General features: G+C 40.6%; 1 protein-coding gene across 1 annotated transcript in view; it reads left to right on the forward strand.

Moving 5' to 3' along the window:
- Nucleotides 1-18,903, forward strand: part of MCM9 (minichromosome maintenance 9 homologous recombination repair factor) — a 42,515-nt gene that overhangs the window by 321 nt on the left and 23,291 nt on the right. The window contains exons 2-6 of the mRNA XM_065734575.1: nt 2,535-2,851; nt 4,459-4,540; nt 5,434-5,634; nt 8,013-8,138; nt 11,377-11,496. Coding sequence (XP_065590647.1) covers nt 2,535-2,851; nt 4,459-4,540; nt 5,434-5,634; nt 8,013-8,138; nt 11,377-11,496 — 846 coding nt within the window. The remainder of the gene's footprint in view (nt 1-2,534; nt 2,852-4,458; nt 4,541-5,433; nt 5,635-8,012; nt 8,139-11,376; nt 11,497-18,903) is intronic.

Consider the following 18,903-nt stretch of genomic DNA (forward strand, 5'->3'; position numbering starts at 1 on the left):
CTTCTCGTTGCTCTTTCTGACTCTCCCTGTGCCGTGATGCTTAATCAAGAGGTCGTGTGACGTAGATGTGGGCCATATGGATCTATGGTGCACAGATAGTGCTTAGAGGTTTTGTTACAGACTCAGGACTCAAAACACAGTCTTCACATGGGAAATTGCTCCTCGTGCCATCGCTTGGTCTCAAGCTGTTTGTCCTGGTAGACAGAAAGTCTAGCTAAAAGTTCTAGAAGAGTCTTTGTAATTCCTAACCATTCTTGCCCTGTGACTTCCTCATGCTGTGAGCTAGCTTGTGGCTCCAACCACATTCCATGAGACGCAGAGTCCACATTTTGAGTTGTCTTGTAGTTTTATCTGAATTAGTTAAAACTGTGCTTAACTAATAGATATAAAATCACTTATTGGAATGGGTTGTTGGAAAGAACGGTCATTATAATGGATTTAATTGTTTTTTCACTACGAGTTCATCTCATGGAATCATAGAACGGCAGGTTTTGGAAGGGACCTCTAGAGATCATTGAGTCCAATCCCCCTGCCAAAGCAGGATCCCTACAGCAGGCTCCACAGGTAGGGTCTTGAATATCCCCAGAGAAGGAGACTCTACAACCTCCTTGGGCAGCCTGAGTAAGTGAAAACTTTTATATGCAGTGTTCTAGGATGCCTTTGCAGGCTTGAGCTGATGTGAGGGAAAGTGGTTTGGTTTATGTTAGGGATAAGAATGTTAATACAGACAGGATACCTAAGGAGCTTAGAGAAGGATGCAGGCAGTGTGAATAGGCAGTGGTTGGCAATGAGTGGTTACCTCTCCTTCCCTGAGGAAGGAAGAAGTTGCAGTTATCTGAATTCTAGCACTGTACAAATTTAATTGTGCCATTTCTCTTCTTGATGCAAATCCATTGAAGTATTTCTCCTTACCTTTAGCCTGAGCACTCATGTCACTTGTTGGTGGCCGTGCTGCTGCTGGTAGTTCAGTTTTACACGTAATTACTAATACACGGAAGCTTATTCAAAGAGGCATGCACTCAAATCGTTTGTCAAGCAGTCTGATATAATCAGAGCGAAGGCTCCCTTTTTCCCTGTCTAGCTTCCTGTCATTTTGATATTCACAGGGATGATCATAGCATGTATCCTGCCAACAGGACCATATCTCTTTCGAGTGTAAGCTGAGAAAAAATGGATTTTTATTTTATTTTGGCTAAACTGAATAAATACACAAACCTGCAGGAGAATAAGAATTTTTGTGGGGTTTGATAGAAGCTATAAATGCCTTTGTTACAGTCAAACAGAAAATTACTTTGTTTCTAGTTCTACATGACAGTTTATTTCTTTTCCAAATTACTTCCTTAATTCACCTGCAGTGAGCTTAATGTTTAATGTTTTCTTTAAAAAGAAGCAAATAGTCAAAAACTTTGCTTAAATGCATCAAAGCAGAATGCTTCAACGTGTCTGAAACAAGAGGTTTGATTTTGGAAGTACTGATACAAGGACATTCTGCATCTTCCTTACCAGCTAAAGCTACTGAGCAGATTTGTCCAAAACACACAAATAGTGTTGCTCCCCTTAGAAAATCATTTTCCAGCAGATTTATTATTTGCATCTCCATTTTCTGTCTTTATTTCAGAAGTAAAACTGTTATAAATAATTTTAAGAGAATGTGTTTGAATTGATAATTACTAAATTCTGCAGTTTCTAGTAAGATAACTTCTGAAGAGGCGATATTTTGATGCTGTCCTCAGCGTTGCATCCTAGAGAGCATTCATTTTTATTAAAACTCTGCAGGCAGTTGAGTTACACTGATCTGCCTGAAGCTTTCAGCAGCTGTGCTGCTGTGGTGCCCGTACTGATGAGCACAGCAGTGGGATCCAGCACCGGAGCTGGCTGTTGGCATGGAGTTAAAGGAGAGAAGTGCCATGAAAGTTTTGTCACCACTTATATGAACAAAGGAGTGACTTCACTCTGGTTGTGTTGTTAACCCTTCTCTATTCCTTTTCTGACATCTTCCTTGTGCTTCAGGCTTAACTGGCGCACAGATAAGGGATTTAAGGTCAAATGCTCAGGCTGTGACTTTAGAATTTGCTTAGACTTGAGAAATCCCACAAGATGCAGAACTGTGCTTTTTGTAAGCTTGGGAATAACTCTGAACTGCAGTTAAAGCATAGTTAAAGGTTTGTATTTCAGATAAACGCGTTGAGAATCAAAGACATCTGCCAAAAGATCATTTGAATTACTAGATAGATCTGAGAGCATCGGGATCTTTTTTCATGAATGGAAACTGCTTGTGACTACTAAACTGTCAGCAAAATTTGGAGGGTAAAACGGCCGTATTTTCTGAGTGTGATCAGCATCTGATGCATTTTGCTGGCAGAAACAAATTAATCACAAGTATGTTGCAACAGATGAATTGTTGAATTACACTTACAAACAGCAGTAGCTGTATCTAGTGTTAATAGGCCAGATGCGTTTCCTACTCTTGCTGTTTAACTGCACTGTGAGCATGTTTCACATGGTCTCACACTGCACATACTTTCATTTAACAGGTTTGCCTGTTTGCCCAGAGCTGACTCGAGAGCACATTCCTAAGACTAGGGATGTGGGACACTTCTTGTCTGTCACTGGGACTGTCATCCGTACCAGTTTGGTGAAAGTGCTGGAATTTGAGCGGAGCTACATCTGCAATAAGTGCAAACATGTTTTTGTGGCAAAGGCTGACTTTGAGCAGTACTATGCTTTCTGCCGTCCGTCAGCCTGCCTGAATGAAGAGGGCTGCAACTCAACCAAGTTCACTTGCCTCTCTGGAACAGCCTCTTCCCCTACCAGCTGCAGAGACTATCAAGAAATCAAAATTCAGGAGCAGGTAATAAAAAGATTGAGAAAGGGGGAGGGTGTCATGATGTGGATGTTTCATGCTGGAATAAGACAACTTACTAATTTTAGTGAGGCTGTGCTTCTAAGTTTATCTTTTTTTCATGTAAAACTTGTACGTGCTAAGATAAGTGGAAAAGTTTTACAGGTTGTTGTTTCAAAGAGATGTCTGATCAGCTTACAAGAAGCCAGAGAACCCACCTCTCAGAGATTTTCAGTCAGAGTTAAAAGAACTGTAGGCACATGTTAACTAGACTTCCATTATTAGGTGCTTTTATTGAAGATCATATGAAAAGCTGAAGGTTACTATATAGATTGAACTCCAGAGCTGAAACCTCCTATCACCACGCATGTTGTTCCTCTAAATGCTGACTGAACATGGTGTTGATGTTGTATGCTATTTCCAAGGAATAAAGCTAGCCCAGAGGTAGCCAAGGTCAGCTGTAGGGGTGCAGTACGATCAGTGCATGGTATCTGCAAATGTTATCTTCCTTCTATCAACAATTGTATCAGCAGTTACTGAAAATTTGCTCCTCACAGAATTGGCATTTGTTTTCTGAAGCTTGCCCTGAGTGAATGGCCTCAAGGACAGTTTAGCTGAAGGAATGACAAACAATCAGAACTGTCTTTACAGTAGCAAGTAAGAAAAAACAAGCACAGGAAAAGCTACCATGTATGAAAATTGAGAATGAGTACATTGTAGCCAGTGTTTCTATGTTTGTTTATATGTTCATAAATCCTTTTTAAGTTCTCTTCAGTTATTTCTGACTTCTGGTTTTATAGTGGTGTTGATCCATATAATGTATGTGTTACATGTACGAAAACAGGAATGTCTGAAAGAGAAATCATACATCTCAAAGTTCAGAATAGAAAAAACAAAACAAAAGGGAATCTAACTATTTATTGGAAGTAAACCCCACCTTGCATGTTTATTTCTGACATAGTTGTTGACATTCTTGCTTGTTCTACAGTGTGACACAAAGATCTTTCTGATGGGAAGGGAATGTGAGCTTATTAAATGCAGTAGAGTTAAACCAAGAATGAGTTTCGCTCGTTTCCTACTTAGTGCTGCGAGTAACCGTGCATGTTCCACCAGTGCTGACAGTGATGTGAACTGCCTGTGGCCATTTAGATGAATTTAGGTGAATTACACTTTCTAGGCACAAGACAGTGCGTAAATCTGGAGTTCTAGTTCAGTGAAGGGTTATCTAACCCATGGACATGCTTCAGTACTCAAAGGAAGTTTTATTTATTGAATAAGTGCCTGAGAAATATCTCAAATTATAACAACAGGAATGAGTTATTTCAAATGACATCTCTTAAGTGAGGTTTTTTCAGCACATATTGAAATTACTCAGCACCTTCCAGGATTAAGCACCTTCAGCTAATTTAATACGCAGGTCTGTTTTCATTACTGTCAATATTAAATTTCCATGTTCTTAAACTCTTGATAGCAGTAGCATGTTTTCTCCCACAGAACTTAACAGAATAAGCAAGGATTGACCTCAGTAGGGATGAAAGATCCTTAAGACAGAGCAGCAGTAAATGGCTTTTGAAAGGTGCTATTCTGAAGAAGTGCTATTCCTTCCTGTCCCCTAGGTTCAAAGACTGTCTGTTGGAAGCATCCCTCGTTGCATGGTGGTCGTTCTGGAAGATGACTTAGTGGACAGTTGCAAGTCTGGTGAGGATATAGTGTACATTACACATAATTGTACCATGAGTGTTTTTACTCTTCCATTTGAGTTCTCTGCCAGTCTGTCAGCACTGAGAGTATGTTTAATGTGATGCATTTGTCTGTCATGTTGCTGTTTCAGCTCAGAAGTTAGCATGGCAGTTGAAAACTAGTCTAGAAAGCATTGCATGCCCACATACTGCATCTTGATTATTTGGCAGATTGGTTTTTGTTGTGATGTACTGAGAGTATGTTGAGCTTGTTAGTGTTGAGAACCCCAGGCCTCTTGAGGAAATGAATTGGGCCATACATTCAGTATGATGTCCCTCTGTAGGTTTGGAACACTGCACAAACTAACATAAAGAATGCTGCATATGAAAAAGGCTGCTTGTCTCCCAAAAAGGCAGCTAATTGGTGTGAGGATTAATAAGAATGGACTAAAAATTCTCATATCTCTACAAGAAATTCAGTGCTTGTTACTGGTTGTACTGTCTGAGAACGCTGTGGTCAGAAGGTTCATGTGTGATACTGAAGTTCCTCACAAAAGTTACCAAAATTCCAATGTTGGCTCTTTTTGAAAGGAGGGCACACAGGTGGGTATGACTGAAAGACTTCAGAAGTAGAATCAGCTTCCTACTACAGACATGAGGAGTCTAGTTAATTTTTGTTTCAATCTTCAAAAACTGCAGGATTGGTTTTTATTGCTGTTTTGTTTTTCTGCATTTTTATTCTTTGTTTGTTTGGGGTTTTTTTTCTTGTTGGTTTTCTTTTTAACTTAGTAACTGTAACATGGGATCTAAATAACTGTTATGCATTACAGCTGATACATCCACACATTTGTTAGTTGTAATGGACTTTAGTATTTTTATTTTTTTTTAACCTATTTTTGTTGTTACCCACAGGAGATGACATCACAGTGTATGGAGTGGTAATGCAGAGATGGAAACCTTTCCATCAGGATGCACGCTGTGACTTGGAGCTTGTTTTGAAAGCCAACTACATTAAAGTAAATAATGAGCAATTAGCAGGTGTTACAATTGACGAAGAAGTCCGCAAGGAATTCGAAGACTTCTGGGAAAAACATAGGAGTAATCCCTTAGCAGGTTAGTACTTGAAAGCTTTAAAGTAGAGAACGTGATCTGAAATAGATGAAATCGGGAGTGACAGTACAACTGAGCATATATTTCCCCATATATTCCCACCACCAGTTCCTCCAAAAACACATTTTTTTCCAGTAGAAGAATATAAAATACTTATTTTGAAATAGTACCAAACATCTTTCATTGACCTTCCCTCTTTTGAGATTTCTTATCAAATGTTTTGTGGAATGTTTATTAACAAGAAATGAATAAAGGAAGAAAAAGAAAGGTGCTTTATAAACATGAAAGAAAAAGCATACCCATTAGAAGTAACATGAACCAGATATACTTAGCTGTTGACTCTGGGGCTAGATCTGTGTCCCAAGTTAAGCTCTGAATAATTGCCATGCAGCTTAGGGGGTACTGTCTTTAACCTTACTTTGAAATGCATAGCTCCATGATTTGAGTGCTGTGGAGCCTCATATTTACGCATGGAGAGACTCACTCAATTGACAGTGGCTTCCAACAGCCAAAGTGTTTAGCATGCTGGCTCCTCATTTTACACTAGTCTGCAGTCTGCCACCTAGCAGTTACCAGGAGTTGTGTCTGGAACTCCATTCTTCAGTGACGGTGGGATCTTTGCTGCTGAACTTTCTCTGAATAGCACTATCTTTTAAAACTTTGAAAAAAACCTTAGTCTCTCTCCCTGAAAGACAAATGGGAGGAGAGCAGGTGACAGTGTCTCCCTTAAAAATCAGATTGCTTGCATGTGAAGTCAGAAATTACATCAGTGGCAAACATTCTTCAGAACAGCATTTCCTAGAAAGCAGTTTAATTGCTGCCTCCCGCTGTTTGGAATGAGTACAGTTGTTACCACTTTTATGAAACTGTTTGGAATGTAATTCAGGATCCACTTTGAAGGTCCCAGGTAATCTTTCATTCTCAAGATGTTTCTTGGAGGTCTTTAAGGAGCAGTGTGGTTTTATGTGGTATTACCCATTCAGAATTAAATAGATGTCAAGTGGCTACAAGAAAATTGGGAAGGAAATTAGAAGAACTGTGACTGTCCCAATATGTTATTTTCAGGCTGTTTTTGTGAATGTGTCCACTCCGGTGAGGGCAGACATCAAATCTGATGAGTGTACTGTGTATGCCATTTCACAACAAGTTGTGTGTGTATATTTACTACTTTTCAAGAGATAATGGTACCCAGTACTACATTTCCTGTTAAGTCAATTCCTACGTATCTCCTGAGAAAGTCTACTATGGCAGGCCAATATGAGAACTTGGACAGGTGACTTTACTTCTTCTGGATGCTGTCTAAGAGGAAGCAGAATTGCCAAGCTGTTAATCACTGACAAGGCAAATGAATCTTAAGTTAAACAGAGGCATCTATGTAATTAAATCTTGAGTTATGCTGTGGCTGACCAAAGTTAGATTCTTTTCATTTTTGGACAAAAATGTGTTAATTCCCTCAGAAGATCTCCACAGGAGACACATATGCCTCAAGTCATTATGGGGTGCCTACATATTTTGCCAGTACCATGTACTTACATCCAAATTTAAAACATGATGTTAGGAACTCAATATTGGTTGCTCTGTTTTACGCCCTAGCAGTGGAATTAACATATGACATTAACTCTGCAATCCCTTGCATGCTGTTGGGTACCACAATTTCAAAGGGCAAGCCAACAGATTTACCATAGCAGATTAAAGTATTCTTTTGCTAGAAAGAGACTATGGGAGGGAGGAGAAAAGGAAGAACACACAGAAGGGTCAAAGGAGAAGTGGAGTCAAGATGGTGAGAAAATCACAGAATTTTAAGGGAGGGAAGAGACCTTTAGAGATCATTGAGTCTAACCCCCCTGCCAAAAGCAGTTCCCTACAGTAGGTTGCACAGGAAGGCATCCAGATAGGTCTTAAATATCTCCAGAGAAGGAGACTGCACCCTGGGTAGCCTGTGCCAGTGCTCTGTCATCCTCACTGTGAGCTGTGCTATACCTGCATGGAGACATGGATAAATGTACAACACACCAGTTTTCAAGAGGATATTTTGAAGTGTGGAAAAAATGAAGGTTACTTCTCCGCAGCCTCTACACTTCTATTTGAAACAAAAGCAGTAGTGCGATGGCATTTTGTTAGTGCTTTTAGATCATCCATCCATTCTTTAAACCGTGATAGGATTGGCATTACTGCCTTTGACAGTGGAAGATTTAACTTCTTTAAAATTAAGAACATTAGGATTGAACAATCATTTGAGTCTCCTTTAAAAATGAAGAAGAAAGAAGGAAAGAAAAAAAAGCAGGTCCAAACTTTTTTCGTTGCAGGGACACACATATCCACGAGAAACCACGTTTTATTCTTAGGGCAGTGCTGAGTGACCCTTTCTGCTCATTTTCTAGGGAGGAATGAAATTTTGGCTAGCTTATGTCCTCAAGTGTTTGGATTGTACCTGGTGAAGTTGGCTGTAGCCATGGTGCTTGCTGGTGGTGTCCAGAGGATTGATGCTACCGGAACTCGAATCAGAGGTTTGTACTGTCTCTGATAGTGTCTTGTGTACTAACAATCATTTTCATTGCTGTCTTCACCCATATTCCCCATTCTTTCTAGTAATTAGTAAGGTTTTAAAAGCATGAAAATCCCATTTCTGTGACTGAAAGCTATTTTTCATTAATGCTGAACATTCTTCCAGAATCTCAGACTAATCTTGGACTCACCAAGGTTGAGAAAGACCTACAGGATCATCCGACCTTCTACCTATCACCAACAGTTCTCATTAAACCACATCCTTCAACATGACACCTAAAAGTTCCTTGAACACCTCCATGGTTGGTGACTCCACCACCACCCTGGGCAGCCCATTCCAGCACCTGACCATTTTTCAGAGTAGTATTTCCTCACTTCCAACCTGAATCTCCCCTGGTGCAACATGAGGCCATTCCCTCTAGTCCTGTCACTATTTACAAGAGAGAAGTGACCATCCCCCAGCTCACTACAACCTCCCTTCAGATAGTTACAGAAAGCAATAAGGTCTCTTCTGAGCCTCTTCTTCTCCAGACTCAACAGTCCCAGCTCCCTCAGCCACTCCTCATACAACCTGTGCTCCGGACCCCTCATCAGTTTCATTGTCCTTCTCTGGACACACTCTAGGGCCTTGATGTTCTTGCAGTGAAAAACCCAAAACTGAACACAGTACTTGAGGTGTGTACAAGGGGATGATTACCTCCCTGCTCCTGCTAGCAACACTATTTCTGACACAAGCCAGGATACCATTGGCATTTTTGTCCACCTGGGCACACTGCTGGCTCATGTTCAGCCGAGCATCAACCAATACCCCCGGATCTGTTTCCTCTACACAGTCTTCCAGCCGCTCTGCCTCAAGCCTGTAGCATCGCATGGAGTTGTTGTGGCCAAATCACAGGACCTGGCACATGGTGTTGTTGGACCTCATCCCATTGGCTATGCCCAGCTATCCAGCCTGTCCGGATCCCTCTGTAGGGCCTAACTACCCCAATCCATTGCATGCCAGTGTCCGATGACTGTCTCTTTAGGGAGGTCGGGAATCCAGGATAGGGCAAGGCAGGGGAAGGGAGGAGGATGGCAGGTGGAGAAGGAAGTTAGAAACAATTGACGCTTCCAGACAACTTGATGTCATCTGCAGATGTATTGAGGATGCACTCAATGCCCTCATCCAGATCATCAATAGAGATACTGAAGAGGTCTGACCCCTGAAGAGCACTGCCTGTGTCTGTTCTCCAATTGGATTTAATTAACTCCATTCACCACCACACTCTGAGCCTGGCCCTCCATCCAGTTCTTTACCCAGCAAAGAGTGTACCCATTCAAGGCTTGGGCTGCCAGCTTCTGCAGTGTGGGAGATAGCGTTGAAGTCTTTGCTGAAGTCAGTTCCCACCCCAGCCTACCTCAGTTCCCCAGATGCCACTGCATAAATAGGTTTGAGGCCCTGGAACCTGGGGGAGAGGTGAGTGAGGATGCAGTGGGAGTTGTACCTGCAAGGTTGTTAGGGTGAAGTGGTTGACTCCACACCTCAACACCTCCTCCACCAGGAAGGAAGAAAGAGTGGTTGTCACAGGTGACTCCCTTCTGAGAGGAATGGAGGGCCCTGTAGCATCAGCCTGACTCTAACCACAGGGAGGTGTGCTGCCTCCTTGGGGCCTGGGTCAGGGATATTTCTGAAGAACTCCTCAGTCTGATCTGCCCCTCTGATTACTACCTTTTATTAATCGTTCATGCCAGCAGCGATGAGGTCGCTGGCAGAAGCCTAAGGATTATCTGAAATGACTTGAAGGGACTGAGGCACTTCATTGATGGAGCAGGTGTTCTGGTAGTATGTTCCTCTACTTCAGTGGCAGGGAAGGACACTGAGAGGAGCAGGAAAACTCATAAATGCATGGCTGAGAGGCTGGTGCAAACACAAGCGTTTTGGGTTCTTCAGTCATGGGGTGGTTTACTCAGCACCTGGCCTGAGCTCTGCTGATGGGTCTCACCTGTCTCAGAGGAGGAAAGAGATGCTTGCCCAGAAGCTGGCAGGGCTTGTGGGAGGGCTTTAAACTAGATGTGGAGGGGGAAGGGAATAAAACCAGGTATGCTAGAGATGAGCCTAGGGGACTGATAATGGGATTAGGGTGAGGTGAGGAGCTCAGATGAGGAGCGTCTACACCAATGCATGCAGTACGGGCAAGAATCAGGAGGAGCTGGAAGCCATTGTGTGGCTGGCAAACTATGACTTAGTTGCCATTACAGAAACAGAAAATAAAGAGGTGGAATATTAACAGCAATTCTTTTAGATCAAACATGAACTTCACTTTTTATTGTGTAAGTGACGTTTTGAAATTATTTCTAGTAGAATATTCCTATTGCTGCTATTTGGATCAAAGGATGGAATATTATTATTTTCTGAATATGGATTACTGTAGTGTGTACTGCAAGAAAAATTTAAAGGGTTCAGTGTAACTTTTTAAAGCTAGACTTTTCCATCTGTGACTGTCAGCACTTCTCACTTTAGATCTGTTACTGTAAGTTGTCCACCTGCTGATTCTCCTTCTGTTGTTATTAGATGGGAAATATGCTATGTGCCAGGTGGTATGCAGGCCATAATCTATGTAGGTCATAATAATTTTAAGGTCATACGTGTGTGTACACAGATACAGGATCTTCTTAGTGCTCCAGCAGCTAAATTAGATTATTGTTAGACTTGAAGTTGTATCGGTGTTTTGTAGGTGATGATCTCACTTCACTGAGGTTGTAGTATCCAAATAATTTGCTTATGTAATTACATTGCTTTGGAATCACTGAATTGTATAACTGTTGGTGATATACCAACATTAGTTAAGAAAAACAACCTGATGATTTCATTAGGTCATTTTGCAGGGATTTAAGTAACTGAACAGTGGAAACATAACTGAGCCCTGGCATCCTTTTGTTTCATGTTAAAGTGTGAGCTGAGTCTGAGAAAGGATTATTCTAAAATGTAAGAATTCACATAATGGGAATTTTGTCAAACACTTGGTAATATTTTTAAAATAGTTCATTACAAGTGTTTGGTTTGGGTACAGCAATATGACTTTATTAAACAATACACTGATCACACCATGTAAATAGCACAGTCAGAATTCTATGCTGTAATGTTTATGTAGTGCTAAATGTGGGATGAAGAATTAGAAGTATTATTTAACTCAGAACATTTTGCATATATTTTTCTTTGTTTGTGTACCATCTACTTCTGTGTCAATATTTTCCTCCAAGGTGAATCACATCTTCTGTTAGTTGGAGACCCAGGAACGGGGAAATCTCAGTTTCTCAAGTATGCAGTAAAGATTACACCACGGTCTGTGCTTACGGCAGGAATTGGATCTACAAGTGCAGGTATGTGATTCTTCAGTTCTAAGTATTTGTAATGTACTCCACAGCAAAGAATGTAGGGAGGCGTTTTACATATAAGAGAACTGGATTTCAGGTTGTATGAGTACAGTGTAACCAACACTGCTGGTGGGGGTGTGCTGTGTCTCTGCAGAAGGGCAGTCCTGCTCGTTCTGTATCAATTGAGCAATGTGATGAGCTTCTGAAAGGGAACCTTAAAAGCCCCATCCAGAAGAAAATCTCTCACTGGTTTGCTCGCAGGGGATGATATGTACCTGTATTTTTAGTGTTCTTCCCAGCTATGACAAATCTGACATCTTTCCAGAGCTAGCAACGTGTGATGTGCTAGAATCACGTGGTTTCCCGTGAACATATGTATTCAGGGGAATATATGTTCTGTTGTTTTATTTGTTTTTTGGCTGAGTGCCACTGATTTCTGTTTTTTTTCTGTAAGTAGACCCCTGTGATGAGGAATTATTTCTGATTCATAAAGATGGCTGCAACGAGCAAGGTTTATTTAAGAAAATAACAAAAAAGAACCCTCCAACAACATTTAAGTATGTCCTAGGTGGCTCTGAATGCTAGATATCTCTACAAACTCTTTAGTGGACAATATGGTGGCTCAGATCACTTCTGCAGATGACTTCATTTGATCAAATTACTATATCACTGGTACATTTCAAATTGTGAAATAATTAAGGACAAAAACAAAAGAGTGTCAGCTGGCATATATATCTTAAATGTTTCTCAGATACTGCTGTTCGCTTTATGTTTGGAAACAGCATTTTTCATATGTAGGAAAGCTAGGTAATAAATCTTTGCCAGTTCTGAAGCTGTGCTATGTGTGTGCTGTGTCTTCTGTAGCCTTGGAAGTGCAACAATTACTTCAGTGGTAGTGAAATGAGTACATACGCTCTTGTTGGAAATGCACATGCCTCTGATTTTCGACTCAAACAATTGACAGATATGTCTGGAGAGAAACTAAAGAGAACACTTTGGCTCAGCATAATCCTATATCTACATTTTGTTCTGTGTTAAGAACTAGGAACAGGCAGGATGATTAAAATTTTGTCCAGGGACTGGCACTGACCCAGAGTAAAGTTTTGTTATGAATTTCAGTGTGATCTTGCCCGCTTTTACTGGGAGTAATCTCCCTGTATCAGCTACTCTTGGCCTCTCATGCTGCTGTTGCCTTCTTCATCACATTTCTCACTTCACCTTCATTTTCTGCGTGTTCTGGTTTTCAGGTCAGCCATGACAGCTGTGTTCAAAAACATTTCCCTGAAGATCAAAATGGCAGTTTACAAGCTTACAGTGATACATGTGCTGTAGAATCAATTGTAATTATGTATGGAGATAGAGTTTCATCTTGTGAAGGGATCTTTCTGGGTCTTCAGATCATCTCCATTTCATTATTCTTCAAAATTTTAAAAAAGCACTCTTATCTCCTTCACTTTTCTGAACTCTTACTGCAGGTGTGTCAAATTTCCACCTTGAAATTCTGAAGAACCCTTATCATAAGAGAAACTTGAGTACCTCACCAGAACCTCGAACGATAGATTAAGTGTGGAGAACATTTTCATCATTTGAACTGCTGGACTAAAGCATTGTTGGGATGCTTTGAGTTAGGATGTTGGGATGCAGCTTGAATTATTTTCTTTGCCTTCCTTGTTCAAGGAGTGTCTTATTAATGAATATTTTTGGCGCTGTACCTATCATTCATTTTGTCAACTTGCTGTTCATGCAGAAGCTCCAAATGATGAGTCTTGAGTACTATAAGATTATTTTAAATTTCCTGTTATAACTGCACTCTTCAAATTACCAATTTCTTCTTTCTCATTAGAGGAGACTCCTAATGGATATTGTTTCATCCATAGTAAAAGACTGAATCTGTAAGTTCCACTTCCTCCTAGTTCGTTACATAATATAAAATGATTCTGGACTGCAGTTTAATTACTGACTCTGATTACAGTCTACACATCCAAAAGACACGCTCATGAATTGGTAAGACCCTGGATAAGCTAAAAGTAAAGTTGTCTTATATTTGGATTTGTTTTTCAGAGAAATCTGCCAATAACTCACAAAATTCTGCTAAGATCTTCTACATTAACATATCTTGTATCCATTGCCCATCTGGTAACTGTTCGGGGACATTGGGATTCTTCTTCCAAAACTGTCTTATCAATTTTCCATTTTTCCATACAAGCTTTTATTGGTACGTGGACATGGTAGTAGATAATCAATGCTCTTGTTGCTCCAAAACTCCTTCTCTTTTCTGCTCTACCTTAGGAAACATTTCTTTTTAGATCTGTTGTGATCCTCTGGGGCTCTACAGTGTCATCTGCCTGCTGCAAACTTGTTGACCTGTCTAGACCTAAATAGAATTAACTTTGCGGAATTGCTGAAAAAGCAGTCTAACTCTAGCTTCATTTGCTGACAAGTTCCCCACTCTTTCAAACATGTTTCTGCGTCCCCCAAGGCTTTTTAAACAAAGCCTGTACTTCATCAGATGTATTTTGCTGATTCAGAAAGTGTGATCCAGGCTAATACCCTATTTTATTTTATCCTTTTTAAAAATATATATATTTTGAATCATTATTGACAATCTTCATCTTTCTTATCTTGCTGATAGGTTTAAGTTGACAGCTTGCTGCAAAATAACTTTTTCCGAGGGATAGGTAATGTATTCTATTTGTGGGTACAACCAGAATCTTACTTTCAGTCTCTAGACAGCATGCTGAGTTTACTTGTTTTATTAGGCTGCCTTTCTTGCTATCATGTAACAGAGGTTTTCCATGGATAATTCTCTCCAAGCTTCCACAAGGAGCCAAGCTTTAATCCTTTGTCATCTCTTCCATTACGTTTGTCAGCCACAAGGTCAACCCACATACAGCAACACAGTGGCAAAAATTTCCTTGGATAGTAGAGGACTTTCTGATTTGTAAGTAAAAGAACCACCTATCTCACATTTTCTGCCTACACAGTGTATATATTTTGTGAAGGCCTGGTTTATTCTTTCTGCTTCCCATCTGAGAATGACAGGTAGTCATTCATGTGCCCTTAACTTTTCAATACTGATACAGTTTTCTAGGAGACTTAATGAAGTTTAACAAAATCTGTCTTTCCACCTTACTGCTGAGTTTAACTTAATTTAACTCAATTCTCATGGCTGCTTGTGCATATTTGGATGAGATAATCACTAATAAGAAGATATTCCCCTTTTCCCTGGAACCTGAGATTTGCAGCAATCATTTGAGTGTTTGACTCCATAGGCATTGCATCTCACGCATACCTGCTGCCGGTGGGTCTGGAGCTCACGGGCATTCAGGCCACAGCCATCCTGACATTTTCTGGTGCATACTTGGCTGTTGAAATTTCTGGAGAGTTTTGTTCAGTTCACAGATGGACTGCATAAAGAATTTTGTGAGCTGTGTTCAGAACAGCTTGTTTAAAACGTGGGAGATTATCAGATGTTTCTCCTACTCTCCAATTCTGTACAATCTGCCCTCCTGAGCTGTATGAAATACAGCCTTCTGGTCTCTCCTCTTAGAGCCTCTAGAGAGTGCCATGTTTTGTTGACATTTTGAAGTCATTGTCCATATTGATGCCAACAGCATTTTGTTACTGTATGTTCCTTCAGTGCTCCTCATTGAGGGTAACAAACTCAAGGGTAAACAGCCATTTTTCTTTCTCATACTAAGCCTTACCCTTTTACATGGTCTTCAAGTGAGAACCATTGTCTCTTTTTTTCATCCAGTAGAAACCACTTCCAAGTGCTTGATGCGAGTTACAGTTACAAATAGAGTACATGTCAGTAATCTGAGATACACAAGGCACTGCAACTGGTGACATTTTTCCCCATCTGTAGATCCCCAAACTGCTTCTGGGCACTCACTAGTTGATACAAGCCTAGGCAGTGGCAGGGAGCACATTAGCTAACATTTTACCACTGGGGATAATAGCATGGCAGTGCCTGGATCCGTGCTATGGCCCTGATTAAGTTATTGAGATGTAGCCTTTAGGTTTGTCTTTTTCCATCTTTACTCCTTGTTTTTGTGAATATTCAGAATGTATGTGAACTCATAGCAGTTTCTGTCAGCATGTACCTTTAAAATATTTTTCTTATAGTATGACTTCACTGGCTGTTCCCTCAGCAGTTAGGCCTCAAGTCAAGGAGGTGTTAACTGTTTAGCAGACTTGCTACAGTTTTTAAGGAGTGAATTTTGAAATTTGGATCAAAGCTCCTGGGAGAAATGCAGTATCACTCTAGCAGTACCTCTTGGAGATCTGCAGAGTCCCTTAGTGTCCTTCCCCTAATGCTGTTCCACAGTGTTTGTCATCACTACCTGCATGTAACAGATGATTACTGAGCAAAGTCTGTCTTCAAGAATTTCAGTATGTTTACACCTCTATATAAGGAAGGAGGGACAAGAAATACTGCAAGAGGAACATCTTTATCAACAGTGTTGGCCAGAAGTCACAGTCTTGGCAGAATACATTGGGCAGGCTTTCATGAGGTTTTCTTCCACTATTGAAGCGTCAGGAATTTCATTCAGTTGATTTCTGTTCTGTAACTTTAGGATTCCCTTTGCTGTACCATAAAGTCTATTGCTTCTTCCCAATCTGTACCAGTGTTGGTTTGCCATACCTTTCTAGTGAGATGGGACAAGCTAGGGGAGCCCTAATTTGGAGAAGTAAGCCTCATTATCATCTTATGGTCCAGCAGACTTTGAGAGGGAAACCCATGAACTCCTGACATTTCAGCCAGTTCTTACTGTTGCTGTTAACACTTACCAGATGTAGGAGACAGCAGCTATTGTTGTTCTGCATCACAAACTGCTTCCTCTGGTTGTCTGCTGGAGGCCAGTCACATCCCCTGTACCAGGAATAGTGACTGCCCACCACGCTTCCAAGCCAGCATTACCAGAAGTCAGAAAAGCGGAAGGGTGTCCTCCCTCCACCCCACCCTTTGCTTCCAAGGGGCCTTAATGCTCTCGATACAAACCCTGTTGAACTTGAACGTAGCCTCCATAGTGACTCCACATGGTTCCTCCCTGTTAGAAATTTTCTTTGCTAAGATTAAAGATCAAGCAGAAATACCTCCACCTGTGTTCTGCAGCCCATGTCTTAATCTCATGCACCTTAAGACCAGCTCTAAAGAAGCAGAACTTTAACTCAGAACATAAATACAAATAGAAGGCCTAGCATGAGCAGTCCCATTCACCGCCATAATATGTAGTTGACAATTTCGTTTTGTGCTCCCTGCTGACCCTGAGCAGAACCCTCCAGCTAGCAACAAATGTAGCACACAATCTCCAGCCCCAAGTTTTTTTGTGACTTTCAACAGAACAAGTGACTCTGGCCCACTAAACTTGCAGACCACTTGTTACAGATAAGTAGTAGGGTAATTAAGTGAAAGATCACCCGCAGTTGCCCATACAGGAGTCACAAGGTTTAGTTATTCTGTCTCTTGTAAATGAGGTTTTGCTTGGAGTGTACATGCGTAAGGTTTTTTGTGTTTTTTTCTTTTTACTTCTCTACCACCAATTTTGGATGGCAGTGAGCAATCTTTGTATAGATGCTACTGGGCTAACTTTCAGTCAACTGACTTCAGGAAAATCAGCAGTTGAGACCCTCTAAAGAAAAATACTAGATTGTCACATCATCAGCTTTGTCTGACATTAGTCAGTGGTGTTTTGCAGAGCCATTGGGGAGGTTACATTTCACCAGTCTCCCTTATGACGGAGCTAGAGTAATTTGCCCCCTTCAAACTGTAAGTCACAATAATTCAGACTGGAATAATGCATGAATTACAGTAAGATGAAGGGACATTTTTTTTTCAAGCTAGACATAGAAAAACAGCCACATTTTTCATCAGTAATAGGTCTGTGTGTGATCTCTGTTTCTTTATATGTGAAAGATCTCTGATGAATATTCTGACAATCTTCTAAAGGAACTGAGTCTCTCTAGCTGAGGTACAAGTACAGTGAGATGCACTGCTAGTCCTGTCAATAGAATCTGTAGCTTTCTCCTGCCCGCTGATGGTTTATGCAAACTGAAGTTTCTTGGTTAGTGAACTTGTCTTCAGCACTGAAGTTGTAACGTTCTGCCATCAGCACTACCTGCCCATGTTTGGTAAGCAGCTCTGCTGTTCTGAAAAACTCAGATAAGTCTTCATAGAGGTACTGTATATTCACTGTATCTTTTAATACCACTAAGCTTGTGCTTTGATGTCACCTGATCATTTGTCCTAAACCATCTGGAATACTTGTATACATTCCTTATCTCTGGAATTGTGTATGGACTGCTAAGATCTGGACAGGCTGGAAGAAGACCTGAGAGCCCTCATACCTTTTAGAAAGCATAGAAAGACCCCACAAAGACTGTGAGGTGCTCTCGTAGTGGGTACAGTGGTTCTTTTACAGCTGTGACCAAGCACAGCACAATTCTTTTTTCCATAGATGTTGGGTCAGCTATATGTAGTGTTTGTATCACTAAGTGCTGCCACATTCTGTTGCAGCATCATGCCATCTGGTATAGTTTGAAGCTTATTGCACCCAAATTCACAAGTATAATTGACCTTTTTTTCTTCTAAACAGTGTATCTTCACTTTCTGAATTCCTCTCAATGTAGTTTTGCTCACCATGTTTTATAGTTAATTCTGTGATGGCAGTAACAGCTTTATTCTCTCTCTCTCTGTAGCACATGCTTCTAAAAAGCCTTTGTGCTACTGGTGGATGGCTCCTGGTTGTAGCTTGTGCCTGACACTTGCTTTAGCTCAAGTCAGATATCACTGGCTTTACAGCCTTTCTTGCAGGTGACTTAAATGTTTACATTTAAGACACATACTTACTTTTACAATAACACATTAGAATTTGGGTTCCAAATATTAACAGCTCTCAGTACAATTTGGTTATTCAGCTGCCATACATTCTGCTCAGTTGTGATGCAAGAAAAACACATGCATGCAACATTCACATCGGGTTTTTCCTTTGCAATTTGAAATTATACATTGTAAATTAAAGACAACTGCACTAACGATGTGAAAAAGACAGAAATGCTAACTGATTGGGCCATCTTCATCCCTATTGGAGAAGGCAGAAAAAGGAGAAAGAACATCCTATTTTTATTCAGAGCTATTCTGTCAAGTCATCATGAAATTTATGTTTTGAGGGCCTGGAACCTACAAAGGTTCACAGTTTATGTGGTTACTAGTAACCAGCAGAACACTGTTTCTGTAATATGACACGACAGATTACAGTTTAAAATGCATATATACTCACAGGAAAGCTATCAGGCTGCCAAGGATTGGAAGGAATAACTAAATTGTTAGTGTTATAACAGTGTCATAAGTCTTACAATTCACTGCCTCATTCTTTTTTAATCTTCAAGAGTGCCTCAGGTAATAGGGAA

The sequence above is a fragment of the Cyrtonyx montezumae genome, unplaced genomic scaffold (assembly GCF_038088225.1).
Source record: "Cyrtonyx montezumae isolate F1298 unplaced genomic scaffold, pur_monq_1.0 scaffold_0, whole genome shotgun sequence".
NCBI classification, from domain to species: Eukaryota; Metazoa; Chordata; class Aves; order Galliformes; family Odontophoridae; genus Cyrtonyx; species Cyrtonyx montezumae.